This window comes from Fukomys damarensis, unplaced genomic scaffold, assembly GCF_012274545.1.
Source record: "Fukomys damarensis isolate Sample0158 unplaced genomic scaffold, DMR_v1.0_HiC HiC_scaffold_1, whole genome shotgun sequence".
In the NCBI taxonomy this organism is placed as follows: Eukaryota; Metazoa; Chordata; class Mammalia; order Rodentia; family Bathyergidae; genus Fukomys; species Fukomys damarensis.
In genome coordinates, this window is record NW_022900913.1 from 54,243,139 (window position 1) to 54,261,934 (window position 18,796).

At 40.2% G+C, this 18,796-nt stretch overlaps 1 protein-coding gene across 2 annotated transcripts in view; it reads left to right on the forward strand.

Moving 5' to 3' along the window:
• The window catches only part of Mccc2 (methylcrotonoyl-CoA carboxylase 2), a 78,187-nt gene extending 61,540 nt beyond the window's left edge, over positions 1 to 16,647 (forward strand). Inside the window, exons 11-17 of one of the 2 annotated variants that reach the window (XM_010637322.3) lie at positions 1,463 to 1,535; positions 4,051 to 4,127; positions 6,836 to 6,902; positions 8,955 to 9,111; positions 10,088 to 10,202; positions 12,381 to 12,466; positions 15,883 to 16,647. In XM_010637322.3, the coding sequence (XP_010635624.1) occupies positions 1,463 to 1,535; positions 4,051 to 4,127; positions 6,836 to 6,902; positions 8,955 to 9,111; positions 10,088 to 10,202; positions 12,381 to 12,466; positions 15,883 to 16,000 (693 nt within the window). In that variant the 3' untranslated portion in view covers positions 16,001 to 16,647. The remainder of the gene's footprint in view (positions 1 to 1,462; positions 1,536 to 4,050; positions 4,128 to 6,835; positions 6,903 to 8,954; positions 9,112 to 10,087; positions 10,203 to 12,380; positions 12,467 to 15,882) is intronic. The other variant, XM_010637324.3, reaches the window with a different exon arrangement.
• Positions 16,648 to 18,796: the final 2,149 nt, after the last annotated feature.

Below are 18,796 nucleotides of genomic sequence, written 5' to 3' on the forward strand. Positions count from 1 at the left end.
TTGGGGTCCTATATGCCTCAGTTATCTGAATGTCAAATTCTTCCCCTCTGTTTGAGAAGTTTTCTGTCATTAATTCTGCAAACAGCTTTTTTAAGTCATTTGTATTTTCTCCTGCTACTTCATGTATTCCTACCAGTCTTATGTTTTTCTTCTTTGCATCATCTAGGAGTTGTTGGATCCATTTCTCATGATCTCTTACTGTTTTTAAGAGACCTCTCTTTTCCTGGTTACTCACTGCAATCTTATCTTCTATATCTGAGAGTCTATCTTCGCATTCTTTTATTCTGTTGCATACACTTTCAATGGAGTGTTTAATCTCCTGGATATCTGTTTGAATCTGTTTTATGGATTCCATTTCTTTCCTATGTTGGGCATTTATTTTTTCCATTTCTTCCTTATGCTGGGCCTTCATGGCTTCTATCATGGTCCTGAGCTCATCTATTTTTCTGTCAGTTTCTGCTCTAGAGTCTCGAATCATGACTTCCATTTTGCTCCCTATCTCTATGGTTATCTGGGAAATTATTTCTGTTTTGAATTTTTCTAGAGCCTGATTGATCTGTTTTGTTACTTCCTGTGCTTTGAGTTCAGGGTGTCCTGGTGGTTCACTATCGGCCTTTTCATCCTCATTTGCCCTACTGTTTGCCATTGGTGAACTGGAAGTCTGTCCTTGTGTCTTGCTTAAGTGTTTTCTCATTTTAATTTTTGTTGTTGGACTGTCCTTGGTTTAATCTCTGGATTATCAGCCAAATCTTCCTGATATAGTTGCACCCTAGCTTCTGTGTCTCTAACGACCCACAGACATTCTCATCTTCATAACATCAGAGAAAACAACTCATCAAATCAACGGCAATGCTTTACCCCAACTGATACAATCAGCAACACATTAAGATCAAGCACAACTTGGACACTGACCACCTGTGGTAGTCACTAGTCTATCACCCTTAAATCATTTGAATTAAATTGAAATCAAGAAGCAGTCCAGAACATGTCTGCAGTGAACAAACTTTTCAATATAGTATATTAACCATTTAATGGCTCAGACAGATCGAGGATGGAAGACCCCTGATCTCAGTTAGCCGATGGCTGAACCCCATGATGCTGACTGACCTCGGGCCACAAAGCCCAGATTGAGTTCCCCATCCTTCTGAATGGTTGAACTCCACAATGTTCTTTTACAGGTTTCCCCACCCTTTCTTTAAAGATGTTCAAAGTTGGGAACTCAGAAAAATACCCTTGATGACCACCTCTGTCTTTGCAGAGTGGGTCCAAAGACTTGCACAGTCAGGAGGTCTGAAGGGGGGAGCTTATGGGAGTTCATGGGTGCCCGCGCGGCTACCTTCCCAGCACTTGAGTGATGGCTGCTGGGTCAGGAGCAGGTGTAGTTCCGTCTTGTAAATAATTTTTTAATGTGAAAATTCTTTTGTAATATAATTTCTCAGGGACGTTTTATTCTACCTCTTAGGTCATTGCTAGAATCGTGGATGGAAGTAGATTCAATGAGTTCAAAGCCTTTTATGGAGATACATTAGTCACAGGTATGAAAGTGAAAAATTAAAAATATGAACTTTTTTCTGCTGCTTTGCAAATAAGTGATCTTTTGTCTCAAGGCTTTGATACACTTGGCACGAGCTTTGTTATTCAGAGCATTACAAATATATGAGTCAGTTTTCTAAAGGAGCTGTTTTGTAAAAACTTTACAGCCAAATGTCTTCATGCATGAGAATTTAAAATGAGGTGAGCTAGATGCTATGTTAAGGGTCCTAATCTGTGGCATTATATAAAAAAGTCCTTGGTACAGTTGGTGGAGAATATTTATAGTTCCTTTTCTTTCTCTGGTAACTAATTACTTTGAAAATTTCGGCATTGTCTCCTTTGTTCTTTAGTCTCCACTACACCTGGGAAATTTTATTGTTGTTTAAACTTTCCTGAAGGATGCATGGTGAGTTGAGCCTGCTCACAGTCTCCGTCAGTCTTAGGCTGGTCCAAGCAAATGCCAAATTAAGAACACGGGACAGAATGCCATATCTGGGAAAACAAAACGATGTTTATACAAGTCATTTCTTTTGTCTAAGGGGTTAAGTGTGTAGGCCTCTGCTGAAAAAGGTTTAAAACAGATGTTAGACTCAATGTAATGTTCTTGGGCAAAAGGCAGAACAAATACTATGAATTTTACTTGGTCATAAAAATCTTTAAAATACAGTAGTTATTTTGAAGGTAAACACATCACAATAGGAAAAAAAGAGGGTAGCTCTGAAAGTCCAAGTTACAAATATACACTGAGGCTCCAGATAAAGCTCAGCACTTTCTCCTAGCTTGATTTGTGAGCAGGAGAAAGGTTCACACTGGGAGTGCAATTTATGCTTTTGTATTTAGGTGTTTAAGTGATTAAAAAGTTTTTTGGTTGATATATAGATAGGATTTGTCACCAAACAGTGCAGGATGTAACCCTTATTATGTGGCGGTTTAAAACAAGTCAAAGCTTTTCTGCTTTCTCTAAAGACGGATGGGCTGTCAGCTAAAAGACCTGTGACATCCATGTCCCCTAGAATACCAGGAACATATCCATTGTCCTCCAGCTCTGCTTGCCTGTCCTGGAATTCAAATAAGATTGGGGCAGAGGGTGGGAAGCGAGGAGGAAAAGGCAGGAAGGGTGATGGGGTGGAATTCCGACATCTCCAGGGCCCCTCAGGTTTGAGAGAATTTCCTGCTGCCTCTGCTCTGGCTTTCTGTAGGCCCTCGTGCTTTCTTGGAAGGGTGCTTTCATGTTTGGAGCCAGCCGCTGGTGAAGACCTCCCCTCCATGGGTCCTTAGTCAAGTGGGGGCAGTGCCCTCCTCAGCAAGTCTGTGCCTCGTGCCCCCAGGGCAGGGCTGGGGTGGCTGGGATGTCTGAGTGGTTGGTAGGGAGTGTGCCTCACAGGGGCGGCCTTAGGATGGGTCAGGCCTGGTTGAGGACTGGATCCTGGCTCTGTGGGGAGGCAGGACTGTAGGAACTTGAGTTGCTGCTGTGAGTGGATGTGGCCCATAGGCTTGGGCTGGAACCTCAGGCCTGAAGGAAAAAGAGAAATCTAGGTGGCCATCTAGTCAGTGCTCTGTTTTACCACCTTAGTACATAAACACTATGATTTAAAGAAAGAATATCACAGGATGACACTGGAGTGAAGAACCAAAGCACATCTTTAAACAGTGTCGTGGCTTGTCCTGTCGGCTCTCTGCTGTTCACTCCCTCCTGCCGTGCTGCAGGTGCACCTGGCACTGGAGGCGGGGGCTCTGGAGCAAGGCTAGGAGGCTGTCTTGAGCCCACTGGCAGGCATGGGGAGGCTTGGAATTCAAGTGTCTGATGCATGTTCTTAGGTAGGAGTAGGCTTGTGGCGAAGCCCTCTGGAGAAGTTCTCCTTAGTCAAGTTCTTCTGATTTGTAAAATAAGTATGTTCTCTGAAATTATCCAGATATCTGCCTCACAAAGTAACATTTTCCTCTCTTCTTCCTCCTTGTTCCTCCCTTCCCCTCCCCTTCTTTCCAAGCCTCTCTGTGGAGGGCAGGTGTTTGGGTGGTAATGAAGGTGGAGACAACACGTAAATGACATTTGTGAAAGGAGAAAGAAAAAGATCCAAATGCACAGAGAATGAAAGAGGAGTTGTCCATTCTTCTAGCTTAGCTGGATTTCTTGCTTTATCCCTTGTTACCTCTAGGCTTGACTGTTCTTGCCTATTTTTTAAAAATTAATTTTGCTGAATTAATCTTTTTTTTTATCTTAAAGGCCCATTGTGACACAGGCATTTTTGGTCAAGTTGGTCACTAACTCTGACCTGACCTCTAAATGGTTTGGTGCCTTGGTGTCTGGTGTGTGCCAGACTCAGATATAAGTCAGATGAATGAAAAGAAATCTAAAGGAACCCAATCAAGGTCTGATACTTTAGGAATAAAAAAATTGTGACATGAGCCATTTTATACAATGGATAAAATCTTTACATTCCAAACTTTGATCTGAAATTAATGTGTAAATATGCCTCTGTTGTAAAATTTTTCATTTTGAAATTTTTTTTTTTGGAGGATTTGCTCGAATATTTGGATATCTGGTAGGTGTCATCGGAAACAATGGAGTTCTGTTTTCTGAATCTGCAAAAAAGGCAAGTACTGTTAAAATGTTTCAAGATGTTCAGGTTTAATTTGACATTACTTTTGGAAAGTCAAATAATGAATTAAAATTTATTGCACGAAAACTTTATCATGTTGAACCAGATGCCTTCCTGGAGCACTGTGTGCCTATGTCAGTGTGGGAGAGTTTCTGTGGTAGTTTGCAGTGATGAACTAGCTGCAGCACTATTGAAAAGCCGGATACTCTTGCTTTAGGGAAATTCTTACAAGAGACCTGAGTTGCAGTTACTTGAGAGGACGTGCTCATGTTCTGAGCAGGTGGGGGAATCCTTGTCCCAAAAGGGCCTCCTCCTTTGGTGCGCGCTGAACCAGTGTGGTTCAGCCTTTTCGTTTAGGTCCTTTGGGATGTGAGCTGTTTGTTCCCTTCCATCCTGTCACCTGTTAACATTATCTTTACTTTCTGGAAACAGGAAGATAGTAGATCTTTGTTACTAGTGTTCTGGCTTTAAAAGAGGGAGTTCCTGAATATTCCGCTTCTCTCACTAGGTTAGCTCTTAAGGAGACCTTGAGTAAGTGTAGTTCATATACTTCTTTTAATTTTATTTTTAATTAATTGTATTGGCACATTTAAGGCATACAATGTAATGACATTCATCATTGGAAATTTGCACCTTTACATAATCCATTTTGATTCTCCCCCCCGATTCCACTACCCTCCCTTACACCCCTCTCTCCCTCTCTGTCTGCAAAGACTTTGTTTTCATTTTCTCATATTCCATTCCCTTCATATACTACTTTGATAAAATGTTGTCTTAAGAAACAAATGTTTAGGGCTGTGGATTTATCTCAGTAGTGGCGTGCCTGCCTTACAAATGCAAGGTCCTGAGTTTGATCTCAAGTACTGGGGAAAAAAAGAAAAAAAAAAAGTTTAGTCCTGTCTTTCCTTTTCAATGCATAAGGTAAAGGGGTCTCTTATTGATACAGGTAACGGGTGTTAAGCTTTTTTATACTCTAATTGAGGAAGAATTTGTCTTTTGTGAACTATTTTATCAATAAAACTAGTTTCTATATTCTGGTGTTTGTTATCAGTTCTGTCAGTACAATTATAAAGTGAAAACAAGGAAGTAAAAAATAAAAATCACCTATAATCATGTTACAAAGAATCTTCAGTAACAATTTGTTTTGAGTCTTTAGTTTTTTTCTTTAAAAAAAGAAATAGATATTGCCATATACAGTGGTATCTCGATTTACAAACTGAATTCTTTCCATGATTCTGGTCACAAACCAGATTGGGTGAGAATGGGATCAACTTCAATGGTTAGGTTCAATATTGACCTTATGGGGAAATTTGATTCCATTCTCATCCAATTTGGTTTGTGACCAGAATCATGGAAAGAATTAAATTCATGAACTGAGGTACCACTATATAGAGAACCTTTGCTTATTTTCATCTAATAGTATATAGTGAGGGTTTCTCAGAATATTAAATATTTCAGAAATAATTTTTTTTTGTTTTTTGAGGTAGGATCTCATTGTGTAGTTGAGGCTGACCTTGAACTTACTATGTAGCCCAGTCTGACCTTGAACTCCTGGCAGTCCTTCTGCCTCAGCTTCCCAGTGCTAGGCTTACAGGCATGTGCCACCACACCTGGCTCTGAAATAACTTTCAATGAATATGTAGTATACATATTTCAATAGAGGTAATGTCAGGCTGAGGCCAGACAAACTCCATGATTTTATCTGTAGGCTTAGTGAAAATAAACCCAGGAAGATTTATGTTTGGCCTGACTCTGACATTTCATTTGTTGATATAAACCCCAAAGCTCTATGGGATTTCCTTACTCCTGTAAACATAGTCACATTGAGGTTGAACGATTACTTTGCAATTTTGTAGCTGCCAAGGCATTTCTAGGTGAAGGCATCTGCAAACAGAATAATCCTAAAGCAAATGGTTTATAAGAATTTCTTGCTCACCTGATCTTTAGAGGATAGGGAAAGAACAGTTACATTTTTGGATGATAAATACTTTTCTAAACTCAAAACTAGAAGACCTCTAATACTCACCTACTGTAAAAATCATATTTCTTGGTGCGTGTGCTCATAGGTAAGACTTATTACTATAATCTTAACGCATGAAGGAATTTCAAGTGGTCATCAAAATGTAAATGTCATCCTTGATATCCTACAATAGTTTTACTCTACCCTTTCTTTTTAATTTTTTTTGTTTTCTTTTGTTTGTTTTGTTTTGAGACAGGGTCTCACTATGTAGTTGAGACTGACCTGGAACTCACTATGTAGCCCAGGCTGGTCTCGAACTCACAGCGATCCTCCTGCCTCAGCCTCCCGAGTGCTGGGATTACAGGCATGCACTACCACGCCCGGCTAAAGAATGAATATGGCAAAGTCGGGCCATTCTCATTGGCAGCATTTTTCTGTCATTTCACTTACTGTTTGGAACATTAGAAATTGACTTCATCTTTGACACAACAGCTGTTGACAGCCATGTGCTGTGGTTACACAAGGGTTTGGGCAAAATAAGTGTAGTGCAAACCACAATCACACATGTCCTGCTCACAGTGGGGCAGTGCTGTACTGTTACTGTTGGTAGATGGTCAGACTGATCAGACAAAGGTTATTCCTTCTTAGTTTGTGACCCAAATTATGGTTTTTGTAAGATGCATAATGATTGTGGACTAAATCCTCCTTTTTAAAGAAAGATTTGTATGTTATTTGTTTATAGGGTGCTCACTTCATCCAGCTGTGCTGCCAAAGAAATATTCCTCTGCTGTTCCTTCAGAATATTACTGGTGAGAAAGTAACATAATCAGCCTGGTGACATGCACCATTGAGCTAGTTGTGCTTTTTGACCCTAAGGAGTGTAATGATCCATGTGAGTTCTGTCACCTCTGTGGATGTCATGTCCCAAAGACATTTTCATGGTGGTGGAGTGATTTCTTAAGGTCTCTTCCAGCTCTAGAGCTCTCTTTCCTGAGTCCTGTGATTGTTTGCTCTGTCTCTCTGGGTTTTGCACTGTGTGTGACATAGAGAGGCGTTCTGTCAGATATGTCAGCAAGCAGAAGATTCTTTTTTCCCCCTGTCTTCTAAGTCATACGTAGTTACCTGATGTTCAGAGAATGAGAGGCCTACAGTCAGTAGTGGGATCTGTCGGGCCTTCCTGAGGTGGAGGAGTCAGCTCTTGCCAGTGAGCGGGGCTTTGGATAGTACTGGTGCAAGAACATCTTCCCCCTGTGTCTGCTCAGGTTTAAGGTACTTGACCAGATGAATTTTAAGAGTGGTTAAATCCAGGTGGCAGCCCATGTACAAGGGTGGATTAAAAGAACTCTGAAATTTAACTAATCCAGGGATCCAGTTTTTAATAATCACTCATCTCCAGTAAGTTAAACATGGAAAATACTTACTTTTTCATTTTGTTTTGTTTTGACTATGTTGGGGCCAGAGAGCTGAGCTTAGTATTGCAAGACTGCATTTGAGGGACCTGTGAGATATCCACTCGCCCCAGAATAAATGTTGGGCATAGAAGAGGTATCTTAGCTGGGGATGAAAATGTAGGCATCACCAGACTGTGCAGGTGGTATTTAAAGCTGTGGGAGTAGATAGGAACATCCCAGAGAGAAGAGAAGCCTTAAGGGTGGTCACTGTGAAATTGTGGGGTTTTTCCACAGCGGTAAGAATAAAGGAAGAAAAATAGTAACACGATTATGCAGTTGCTCTTATGGTGAGAAAGCCATTGACTGGCCTCTACCACTTTTTCTTTGAAGGTAGAACATCTGCAGAGAGAGGAGCGGGGTTGTGGGGTAGAGTAGGAACTGAATAAAACCAAGATTTGGGGTGTCTAGGGTGCAGATGTCCTGGGGAGTCTAGAAGCACTAGCTGCAGGAGTGCTGAGCTGCTCTGAGGGCTGGCTGAGAAGGATGCAGAGGGTGTGCAGCTCGAGCTGGGGCCGCACTGTCATCCCTGCGCCAGGGCAGTGAGCATAGGCCGCCGTCGGAATTGGCTGAACTGAACTGGATGGCAAGATGAAGGCGAGGTGCAGAACAAACCAAGGCAGTGAGCTCAGATGCCCAGATGAGAGGAATGCCTGCCCTGTAGATGGGGAGGGAGACAAGTGCAGTGTGTCTTGGTGCCGCTACAGTGACGAGGGCACCATCCAAGTCCGAATGGCACAGTGCAGCTGAAGAGTGGTTTCAGCAGAGCTGGAGGGAAGAAGCAGAAGGATTTGGTAATCACAGTGCTGGAAAAAACCTTTCAGTCTTGCTATTGAGTCACTAGCAGGGACTCTGTGTGTCTCCATGAAACATTAATCCTCACTTCATCAAAGTTTTAAAGCAGTGCCTTGGAAGAACTGGTATTTTTAAACCAGGTCAGTAGATACTGAAGCCTTCACAGTTGGGCTTGCCATAGTACTTTTTCCTTAACTGTCCCTGTCACAAGCTCTCATCATCAAGCCATTGCTTTGAGGTGATTGCTTGAAGATAGGCTGCTTCCTTTTGTAGTCTGAAGTTCTTGTCCGCCTCGGTGAACTGTTTTAAGGAAATTTAAAAAGTGTTGAAAGAAGGGGCCGGGGATTTAGCTCACTGGTGCCCCTGCCGGCCTCGCAAGCACAAGGTCGCGAGTTTGATCCCCAGTACCCAAAACAAACACTCAAACAAAAAAGGTGTTGAGAGAAAAATTTACTTTCTAAAGCAAAGTTTTTGGGTATATTTCACATGTGAATTCTTTTTTGTGCAAGAGGCTTGTGATAATGTGAAAGACAAGATGTTGTTTGAGTACTTTGGTGGAGCTGAATTCTATTCATTAATCTTACCACCTCGAAGTTCCATTTTTGTTCTCTGTCCTAGGATTCATGGTTGGTAAAGACTATGAGGCTGAAGGAATTGCCAAAGATGGTGCCAAGATGGTGGCTGCTGTAGCTTGTGCCAAAGTACCTAAGATAACCGTCATCATTGGGGGGTCCTATGGGGCTGGAAACTATGGGATGTGTGGCAGAGCTTACAGGTGGGTGGTTCTCATGATTTTCTCTGAAAGAAAAACATGCTTCAAGTATAATTACAAAGTGGTCAGTTGTGTCAGGACTGAGGTATAGAATGGCATTCACAAATCTTGATAATTTATATCTTTTGGGGGTAAGATTAAATCTAATGCTAATGATACTATTTGGAAAAATCTACAGTGGGACTCAGGAAATACCAGAAATTGCCAATAATGAAATTAGTACCCAGTACAATGTATGTGATACAACTAAAATATTGTTTTGAGAAAGGTCTATACCCTTAAGGGTATATACTGTGCTGGAAAGGAAATAAGCCTGAAAATCATTGAGCTAAACATCTAGTTCAGGAAAAACAGCAGATTAAACCCAAGAACAATAGAAAGGACATGTTAAATAGAAAACATAAGATAGAAGAATAAGGAAATTCCAACATTGTTTTAAAAGATTACTATACTTGATAACCTCTTTGTGGTACAAATCATAAAAAAGAAGGTGCATATGAGCCAGTATCAGGAGAGAAAACAAGACAAGGCTACAGATAACAGGATATTATGAACACTTTTAGACCCAGAATGAGCTACCTGCAGAGCTTGGAAATCATGTTTCATGTACAGGCAATAGAAATTGGTCTGTAGTGAGTTCTAGGCACCTTTATTTTTCCCACTACTGAAAAATGAACCCAAGGCATTTGCACTGGAGCTATATCTGCAGCCCATTTATTATTTTTCATTTTGAGACAGGGTCTTGCTAAATTGCCCGGGTTGGGCTCAAACTTGCGATCCTCCTGCCTCAGCTTCCCAAGTGCTGCGGTCACAGATGGGCATCATCACACCTGGCTTGGGCATGGGTTTAAAGAAAGATTCTTCAGATGATATAATGTACAATAGGAAATAAAAACCACTAATTTAAAAGAAAGACACGGCTTCTGAAAATCTCTGTACAGTGTATTGCATGAATGTGATTGTTCTTTTTTCCTCCCAGCCCAAGATTTCTCTACATGTGGCCAAATGCTCGCATCTCAGTGATGGGAGGAGAGCAGGCAGCCAACGTGTTAGCCACCATAGCCAAGGACCAAAGAGCACGGGAGGGGAAACAGGTAAGGGACATTTCTGCTCCTCTGGGGTTTGGCTTTCACCAAGGAACACTGAGAGTCCTGGAGCAGAGCACCCAGAATCCTTCTGTGTCCACAGAGGGCTCACAGGAGTGGCAAACCTATGCTTCAGCTTGCTTGTTATATGAAAAGCCAAAAAGTTCGCCATTCCTGGTAGGAGATGCTGACCTGGGACTTATGCATTTGCGTCTAGTCTCTCTGTTTTCTTGTTAATTTACTTACGTAGTTTTTTGTGATGCTGGGAACTGAGTCCAGGGCTTCCTTCATCCATGCTAGGCAAGGGCTCTGCCACGAGCTAGAAGGAAGACAGTCTTTCTGTCTGTCTTTTTCAAAGCCATTTCATTGAGGTGTTTTTATGGTTGTTTACACATTTTTCAGAAATTGTGAGTGCCTAAGGCATGAATATTTGTTTCTTAGTCATTTCCAATTAGTGCAACTAAATAAATTCAGTTTATTTCCTTGATCTTCTGACTAAAAGCAGCAGCAGAATTCTGTTTTCTCCATTTTACTTTAAACTGTGGTGAAGTCTGCCTTGAGTGGGAGGGCTCAGCCACCTGCCGAGAACTGAGTAGCATCACTGTCTGGGGAAAGCATGAAGAAACACAGGAAGGGCAGTGGATGCTACAGGAAAGGCAGATCAGCAAGTGGCCACTTTTTTTGCCTGTAGGAGATGCTCCTGAAATTTTGCCTTAATTTTCTTTTAAATTTTTTACTAGTTGTAACTTTGTAACTGCTTTGTGTAAGCCCCAAGCCTTAAATGATAGTCATGTGTTTCTGAAGTTGCTGCTATAGGAAAGCATAAGGTGGGAGAGGCACAGCCTTTTCAGGCAGCGTCCTTCTGGTCATCTGGTCTACCAGTTGGCTTCGCGAGTTGAGTTTACATCAAGCACTACCTGAGCCTCACATCCTTGATTGTCTTTGCCAAGCAGCAGGAGCTCTGCGGACTTAAATTAAGCTTTTATATTCGCTTTAGCACCACCTACTATCAAAGCTTTTGTGTGTGGGGGTGTGTTGGGATTGGGAGGGTTGGTAGTAGCATTGGGGGAGTTAGGGTATGAAATTCTACCTGATAGTTTGAAGACATGTCTTAAAACTGTAGATTAAAAATAAATAGTTGTTCTTTGATTGATATATATTCAAATTTTTTTTATTTATGAAGGGAAACTACAATATATTACAGGTGCTCCATACAAATTCTTGATCTGTAAAATGATTTTAAAATGCTAAACTGTTTACATAAAATAAGATAGAATTTATTTGAAATGAGCCGTAACTGGTTGTGAAATGTTTTTGTAAGTTGAAAATAGTTTTCCGGATTTCAAAATAAGTTCTGAAGATTTTTATGTTTGAATTATCATTCGATCCTGATAATACTTATAGGAAAGCCATTAACTTTTTAAAAATTCTTTGCTTGTTTTGTTTTGAGGCAGGATATCACTATGTAGTTCAGCTTGGTCTTGAACTCAGTGTATAGTTCAGGCTGGCCTTGAATTTGTGGCAGTCCTCCTGGTTCAGCCTTCTGAATGCTGGGATTATAGGCATGCACCACCATGCTGGGCTTAACTCTTTTTTTAAAAAACTAATAACATTTTTTTTGGTACTGGGGATTGAACTTGGGACCTTGCACTTGTTAGGCAGGTGGTGAAACCACTGAGCTAAATCCCTAGCCCTTACATTTTTTTAAGCAAAACATTTATTGGTACATTTTATAGTTCTTGTTTATTTTTCTTTTTTTTGGTACTGGGGACTTTGCACTTGCCAGGCAGGCACAGTGCCAGTGAGCCACATCCGGCTCTTGGTATGTTTTAGATATTCATAATGATAACATTCATCATAGGGAATTTGTACTTGTGCATGATGTATCTTGCTTCTTTTTTCCCATTCCCCCCCCTTTGACTCTCCTCATTTACAAAAGTTTTGTTTCCAATTTTTCCTTCGTGGCCACAGGATGTTGCTTCTGATAGGGGAGATACAATGGTGCACTACTTTGATATTTATGTCTTTGGTGAGATCAAGTATGTTGAAGCATCTCTTATATGCTGTATATCACTGAGGCAGTTTTTAACATTATTATCCATGAAATTTGTTCTCTTTTTTGAGGTTTTCTGAGCAGTCTCCATTGTTCCAGTGAAACTGACCTAGTCATGGCCCCTTTTCTTTCAGTTCTCCAGTGCTGAAGAGGCAGCTTTGAAAGAACCCATCATTAAGAGGTTCGAAGAGGAAGGAAACCCTTACTATTCCAGTGCAAGGTATGAGTCGGGGACCCCTCACTCCCCGAAGGCTGCCTCTTGGTTGTCGGGACTGAGTACGCGGGATGGTTGGCTTATGTAGGGATCAGAGATAATATCTGGGTACCCTTGGTTTTGTATCTTTAAACTGCTGCCCCTCCTCCCCAGCTTTGCATTAGTTTGATTCTGCACCCCTCATCCTGCCATCAGTTGTGGTTTCCAGGGACAGGAGGGGCCCTGTAGCCAGAGGTGGACCATGCTAGGAGTACAGTCTTGGCTGTGTCATCTTCGGGAAGTGAATTCTAATTTGTACTTAAAAACGCAGATGCTTCTCATTACTTTGTTTTTACTCCGTGTTAAGTGTGAGATTTGTTGAACAAGAACTGGTGCTTGTTAACAAGTGTGCTTTGTGCACTCAGGAGGTGATTAGTCACAGCCAGGGCCCACGTGTCAGTGCCAAGTAATTAGCTCACACCATCGCAGCTGTTGGTGTTTGTTTTTGATGCCACTTAATGAGGTAATAAATTTTCCCTGCCTGCCCCAGCTGAGACTTGCTGTCATGTGCTTTCAGCTTCAATCTGAAGACTAATCTAAACTTCATGTCTCTTTCATCTTTGGGCAGATGGGAAAAAAATGGCAGTTCATGTCTTAAAATTAGGTTATGCTGCGTTTATTACCATTCACTGGTGCAGGCAAATTGTAGAGAAGGGAGAAAAGAAAATCAAAAGTGAGAATCCATTTAAATCATTTGAACACATCATTTGTGGCCAGCACTACTCTTAGCACTGAGGTATGATGACTAAACGTACTTGTTTCCCAGATCATAATGAGTTTGAGTTCAAATAATAACACTGGAGATTTTTTACATGTCTCTCTGTCCCCTCTCTAATGCGTATTTTTTTTTTTACAAACATCTACAGATGTATTTTGTGTTGGCTCATTGGTTCATTTAATTAAAAATAGTATATTTGATAGTCTTTGATTTTCATTTTGCCATCATACAAACAGACTTCTGTTTTAAGCTGGTAGGGGCAAGGAAGCAATAGAAAGCTGTGTGAGAATTTAAGGTAAAACACACATTGTAAGCTCACTGACAGTTTTTCTCACGTAGGATTTTTACTGAATTGCACAAAGCCTGTTGAAATATTAAACTGAAAAATAGACGACCTTATGTGAGCCATTAGCTTGCTTTTCAGCACAGCTACAATAAGTGATGTGTTAAGAGCAAGGTTGCATCCTTTATTTTCATACAAATACTGTTATTATTTTTAACGGGTGGCGTGTAAGGCAGGAGAGCAAATGACCCATATAGACTTAGCTTCTGAAATAAATATTCAAAGACGGAAAGGTTTCTCTACTAATCTGTAGGTGCTGAACCTTTCTGTTGAAATGGTGCGGGGAGACAGCATTTTTTTCTCAAAGATGGAGGGATTTTCAGGCTGGCTCAGGGTACCATCCTTAGTTTAGTAAGTCTTAGATTAACAATTTTCCCTGGCTTGCCTGTGCTTCGCTAAGCTGGGTCATCACCTGCTACCGGAACTGCCAGTGTTTTTGCACTGTGGTGCTGGGGATGGATCCCAGGCCCTCACACATGCTAGGCAAGTGCTGTACCTCCAAGCCCCCGCCCCAGCCCCAATCCTCCAGTGTTTTTTTAATCCTTACATGCTTCATATGTAACTTGTCAGTTTGCTTCTGCTAACTGTTTTTACAGTCCAACTTTATTGGGCATTTGATTAGAGCCTTTTACCTGGAGCAGTCTTTAATGAACGTCATTAACGAGCCCTTCCATCATCCCACTTGGAGGATTACACTGCTGCACACCTCAGAAAGGGAAGCGGTCAGTTCACCTGTGTACAAATTACAGTGATACTTTAGGATCCCTATGATGAATGTTTTAGAAGCAAAGATTTGATTCCTGTCTGTCCATGGAAGAATGGTTTAGTAATTGATGTTCAGATACTGAAGGCAGTTTGTTTAAAGAAAGCAAAGCTTTAAATGTATAACTTTAAAATTGTAACCTTTAAAAAGTAATATTTCTCATTCATTTTTCTTTATAAATCTGAAGTTGTCAATGAAAAGCAAACTAAAATTTCTACTTAAATTTTGGCTGAGTCTGGTGTGGTGGTGCATACCTAATCTCACCTATTTGGGAGGCTGAGGCAGGAGGCTTGCTAGTTGAAGGACAGTTTAGTTAGACCATGTCTCAAAGTACAAAAACAAAAGGGCTGGGAATGTAGCAAAAAATAACTGTATTTGGAAGTATTTTATTAGTAAAACGTATTGAATCACACTGAGTAACTTTTATAGTTTGTTAAGAATTTTGGGGAATTTGGGGGAGTAAAGACATTGGCTTGAGATTATTACCTGGGCTTATGGAGCCTTTTTTGTATTAATGACAGAAATGTAATAGATTGATTTGTACATTTGTGTGGACAAAAAAAGGACCAGACATTTTTTTGTAGAATATGTAAAAATATATTTAAACCAGGGACTATTTTCAGATTTTAGCCTTAAACTCAGTGTGACATTCTGTGGTTGCTGGGGAAAAGTCATGTTATCCCTCCACCGCTTTTCTTCTTTTGCCTTAATAAGTTCTATTGGAAGTAATTTTTGACCAGTCTTCAAAGACCTTACACAAACTTTTTCTTAATATGTGCAGAAAATATTACATGGGATAGATGTGCTAGAAATGATTTAACTACCACATTATTAGCTAACATTATTTCTCATACTTTGCTATCATGTAGTTTATCATAAATAATGATAATGCAAATAGGATTATTTTTACATGCTTGAGAGTGTTATTTGTATGTATTTATTTATTTGGGTCTTTTGAGACAGGGTCTCACTATGTAGCCTAGGCTGTCCCTGAGAGAGTAGTATTTTTAGTATAAATTCATGGAATGGCCTGAGTTAAAATGTATATATTAACAATTTCATAGCTATTGTCAGATCACCTCCCACAGCAGTTATACATAGCACCATTGTGTAAAAATGCCTCTTTCAAGCAGGGCATGGTGGCACACACCTGTAATCCCAGCACTTAGGAGGCTGAGGCAGGAGGCTGGGCATGAGTTCTAGGCCAGCCTGGGCTACATAGTGAATTCAAGGCCTGACTGAACTGCATAGTGAGCCCTTGTTTCAAAAAAACCCAAAAACTAAAAACAAAAATGCTTCTTTGAGTTCCACTCATGAAAACAGTGCACCACATTTTCTGATCTTTGAACATCTAGCAGGTGAAAAATGGTACCTTAATTATAGCTTAATTTTCCTTCCCACTCTTGAAGATGTTTTTGTTGTGAGACTCTGGGACACAGGTGCTCACTGGTGATCCATATCTTACCTGAAGAAGGCTCTCCTTGGTGTTTCTTGGTCTGGCTTGTCTTGGTGGTGGTTTGGGGTTAAGTGCATGATAACCCATTTTGGTTTTTTGGCAGGCTGTGGGATGATGGCATCATTGATCCGGCGGACACCAGACTGGTCCTGGGTCTCAGTATTAGTGCAGCACTCAATGCACCGATCCAGAAGACTAACTTTGGCATCTTGAGGATGTAACTGGAATCGGACATGTACCAAAAACTAACACATGTGATAGCCTTAAAGTTTTAGGGTTTGTTTTTTTTTAACGTGTGGCTGTTACAATACTTTTTTTTGCTAAACACAGTGCATTGTACTTTTCAACCTTAAAAAAGTCATAGAGTGTGTTTATTTGATAAGCATCAGTTCCTTTTAAATTTTCTTAGAGAAATTTCTTTATGGCTCAGTTTTACTAACTATGAAATAAAGAAAATTTTTACCATTATTGTTTTTATCCCATAAGAAGTATGAAGAATCCTATAATCTGTAAATTCCTGCTATTATTGAGATCATTAATATAAAGTTGTATTTCTACTGAAATGTTCGTTTTGCTTCATGATATTTTGACACTTATTTTTGAGAATCATCTATTACTTTTCCCTTGAGCCACTTTCCGCTTCCCATGGCATTGAAACAGCTTGGCCTCTCTTTTCTACCCATTCTCTCCTCCCTCCAGCCCCCTCTGGCGTCCACGGCCAGCAGTCGTCCCCAGGGTCGCCATCAGTGTCTGATGTCCCTGCTGTGAAAGCCAGTCGGGCCATCCCTGACCTTCGCAGAGGGAGGTCAAGGGCATTCTGATCATCGGCACTGTGTCTTGATTTTCACTGGTAAACATGAGCACATTTGAAAAGATACAAATAACACACAAACACCTGTTTTTTTAAAAATTCCCATGTAGAGGTACAAGATCCCAACAATGAATGTAACTGTACTGTATCCCTAAAATGTACCAATAAACTCAATAAAATTAATAAATAAAAAAAAATTAAAAAAAATTGTGGTAAGATCCATATAATATAAAATCTCCACAATGTATTTTTATCTTTTCCCTTTTTGTTGGTATATGTTTGCAATGCATAATGAATGTGTTCACCATGCATTTATATCTCACATCTTGGTCATTTCTGCTTTCCCCTTTCCTCCCCTCCCCTTTGTCTCCTCCCATCACTAGACCCCTTCTCATCTCCTCACGGTCCTTCAGTTCCCTATCTGTCGTTTATTTTGCTGTTTACATTTATTTATACTTTGGGTTTCTTGTGGAAGAGAAAGCATGCAATATTTACACTTCTGTGTCTGATTTATTTCACTTAGCATTATGGTCTCAAGATGCACCCATTTGCCTACAGATGACTGAAATTTATTTTTCTTATCCCTGAAGAGTACTCCATTTGACCATTTTTTAATTAAAAAAATTTTTTTTGGTACCTGAGATCGAACTCGGGTCCTTGCGCGTGTAAGGCAGCCAGCAGAACCACTGAGTTAAATCCCCAACCCCATTTGACTATTTTTAAGCTCAGTATCATTAAATACCTTCATATTGTGCAACTGTCACCACCATCCATCTCTAGAATTTTAGCCTGCGTCTCCAATGCCTGTCACTTGTAGATGTGTAGTGTTTGTTGAGTGAATAAATGAATGAAAAAAATTGTAAATTGTAATTGCTGTCCTTATGCCACAAAGTTTTAAAGTTAGGTGATTGATTATATGACTTCATGTGACATCAGATGTTTTGCTCATAAAATTAGTGTTTCAAACATTTCTGTGATATTCAGTTTAGGATGTATTTCTGTATCAGTTACTTCATTTTTTGTGGGAGAGGGACAGACAAGAAGATCATAATTCTGAGGTAGCTGGTATTATTAGAAGGAACATGTTCATTTTTAAATTTTTTACAAAGGCACAGGTCCACTTTTATGTATCTGCTTTTCACTAGTTTAAATCCTTGAGTGGGTCTACATCAAAAAGGTTCTGTGTCCAGGCCTTTGTAGGAAGATGGCTTTGGACTTTCCCATGACCCGTCCTGTTGATGCTCCTGCTGGCCTGTGTCACCTCTCCCCAGATGACGCTGGGTTTGTCCAGTTTTCTGTCAGGAGTCATGGTGTCGTTCTTTGCTTTGTACTCAGAAGCACATCGCTTGACCAAATAGACTCGAGTCTCATCTTAGGCATAGATGCCTTGCGCTTTAAGGGCTGCATGTACCCTTGCGTTTTGAGAGCCCAGCTCCAGACCAGCATCAATAATAGCCTTGTACCGCAGCCTACCATACTTTTCTGCCTATGTTGGAGTCTTCCTCCCAAGGGACCTTCACAGGCTCCTAGAAGGAAAAATCACAGTATTTTAAAATCATATTTTCAATTAATATTTGCATCAGTGTCAGAAAACAAAAATTTTATCTTTTTCTTTTGGTAAAGGGATCAAACTTGGGCCCTTAAGCTTGCAAGGCAGGTGGCGAAACTACTGAGCTAAATCCCTGGCCCCAAAATTATTTTCTTTATCGAGATGAAGTGATACTCCTTTGGTTGGAACCCTTAGCAACTCAAAGTCCTGGATGTTTTAGGAATATTTTTGCCTTTTAAGCGTTATAGCCACCACTAAAACCACTTTTGAACTAGACTTTAAAGAAAATAATTTATCCAATAAGAAACATAATTTAAAAATTTAAAGTAGGACTTTTGTTTTTTGTATTTTAACTATTCGATAGCTCCATAATTCCATAGATTTTTGAGAAATAGCCTCTAAATTTGCCTCACAGTCCCTAAAGACAAGTTTTCTTCAGTTTTCAAGAGATGTTTCTAAATTAGAATTCATTTAAATAGGATGAACTAGATAATCATAGCTTAGTGACATTTATAACATTTCTCTAAAAAGTTACAAATGAAGTAATACCTAATGAGGATATGGATTTGTATTGTTTTGACAAAAGCCTTTCCACAAAGCACAATCAGTTTATTTTTACTTAATGTGCCTCACATTCCCTTGGATGTGGAATCATGT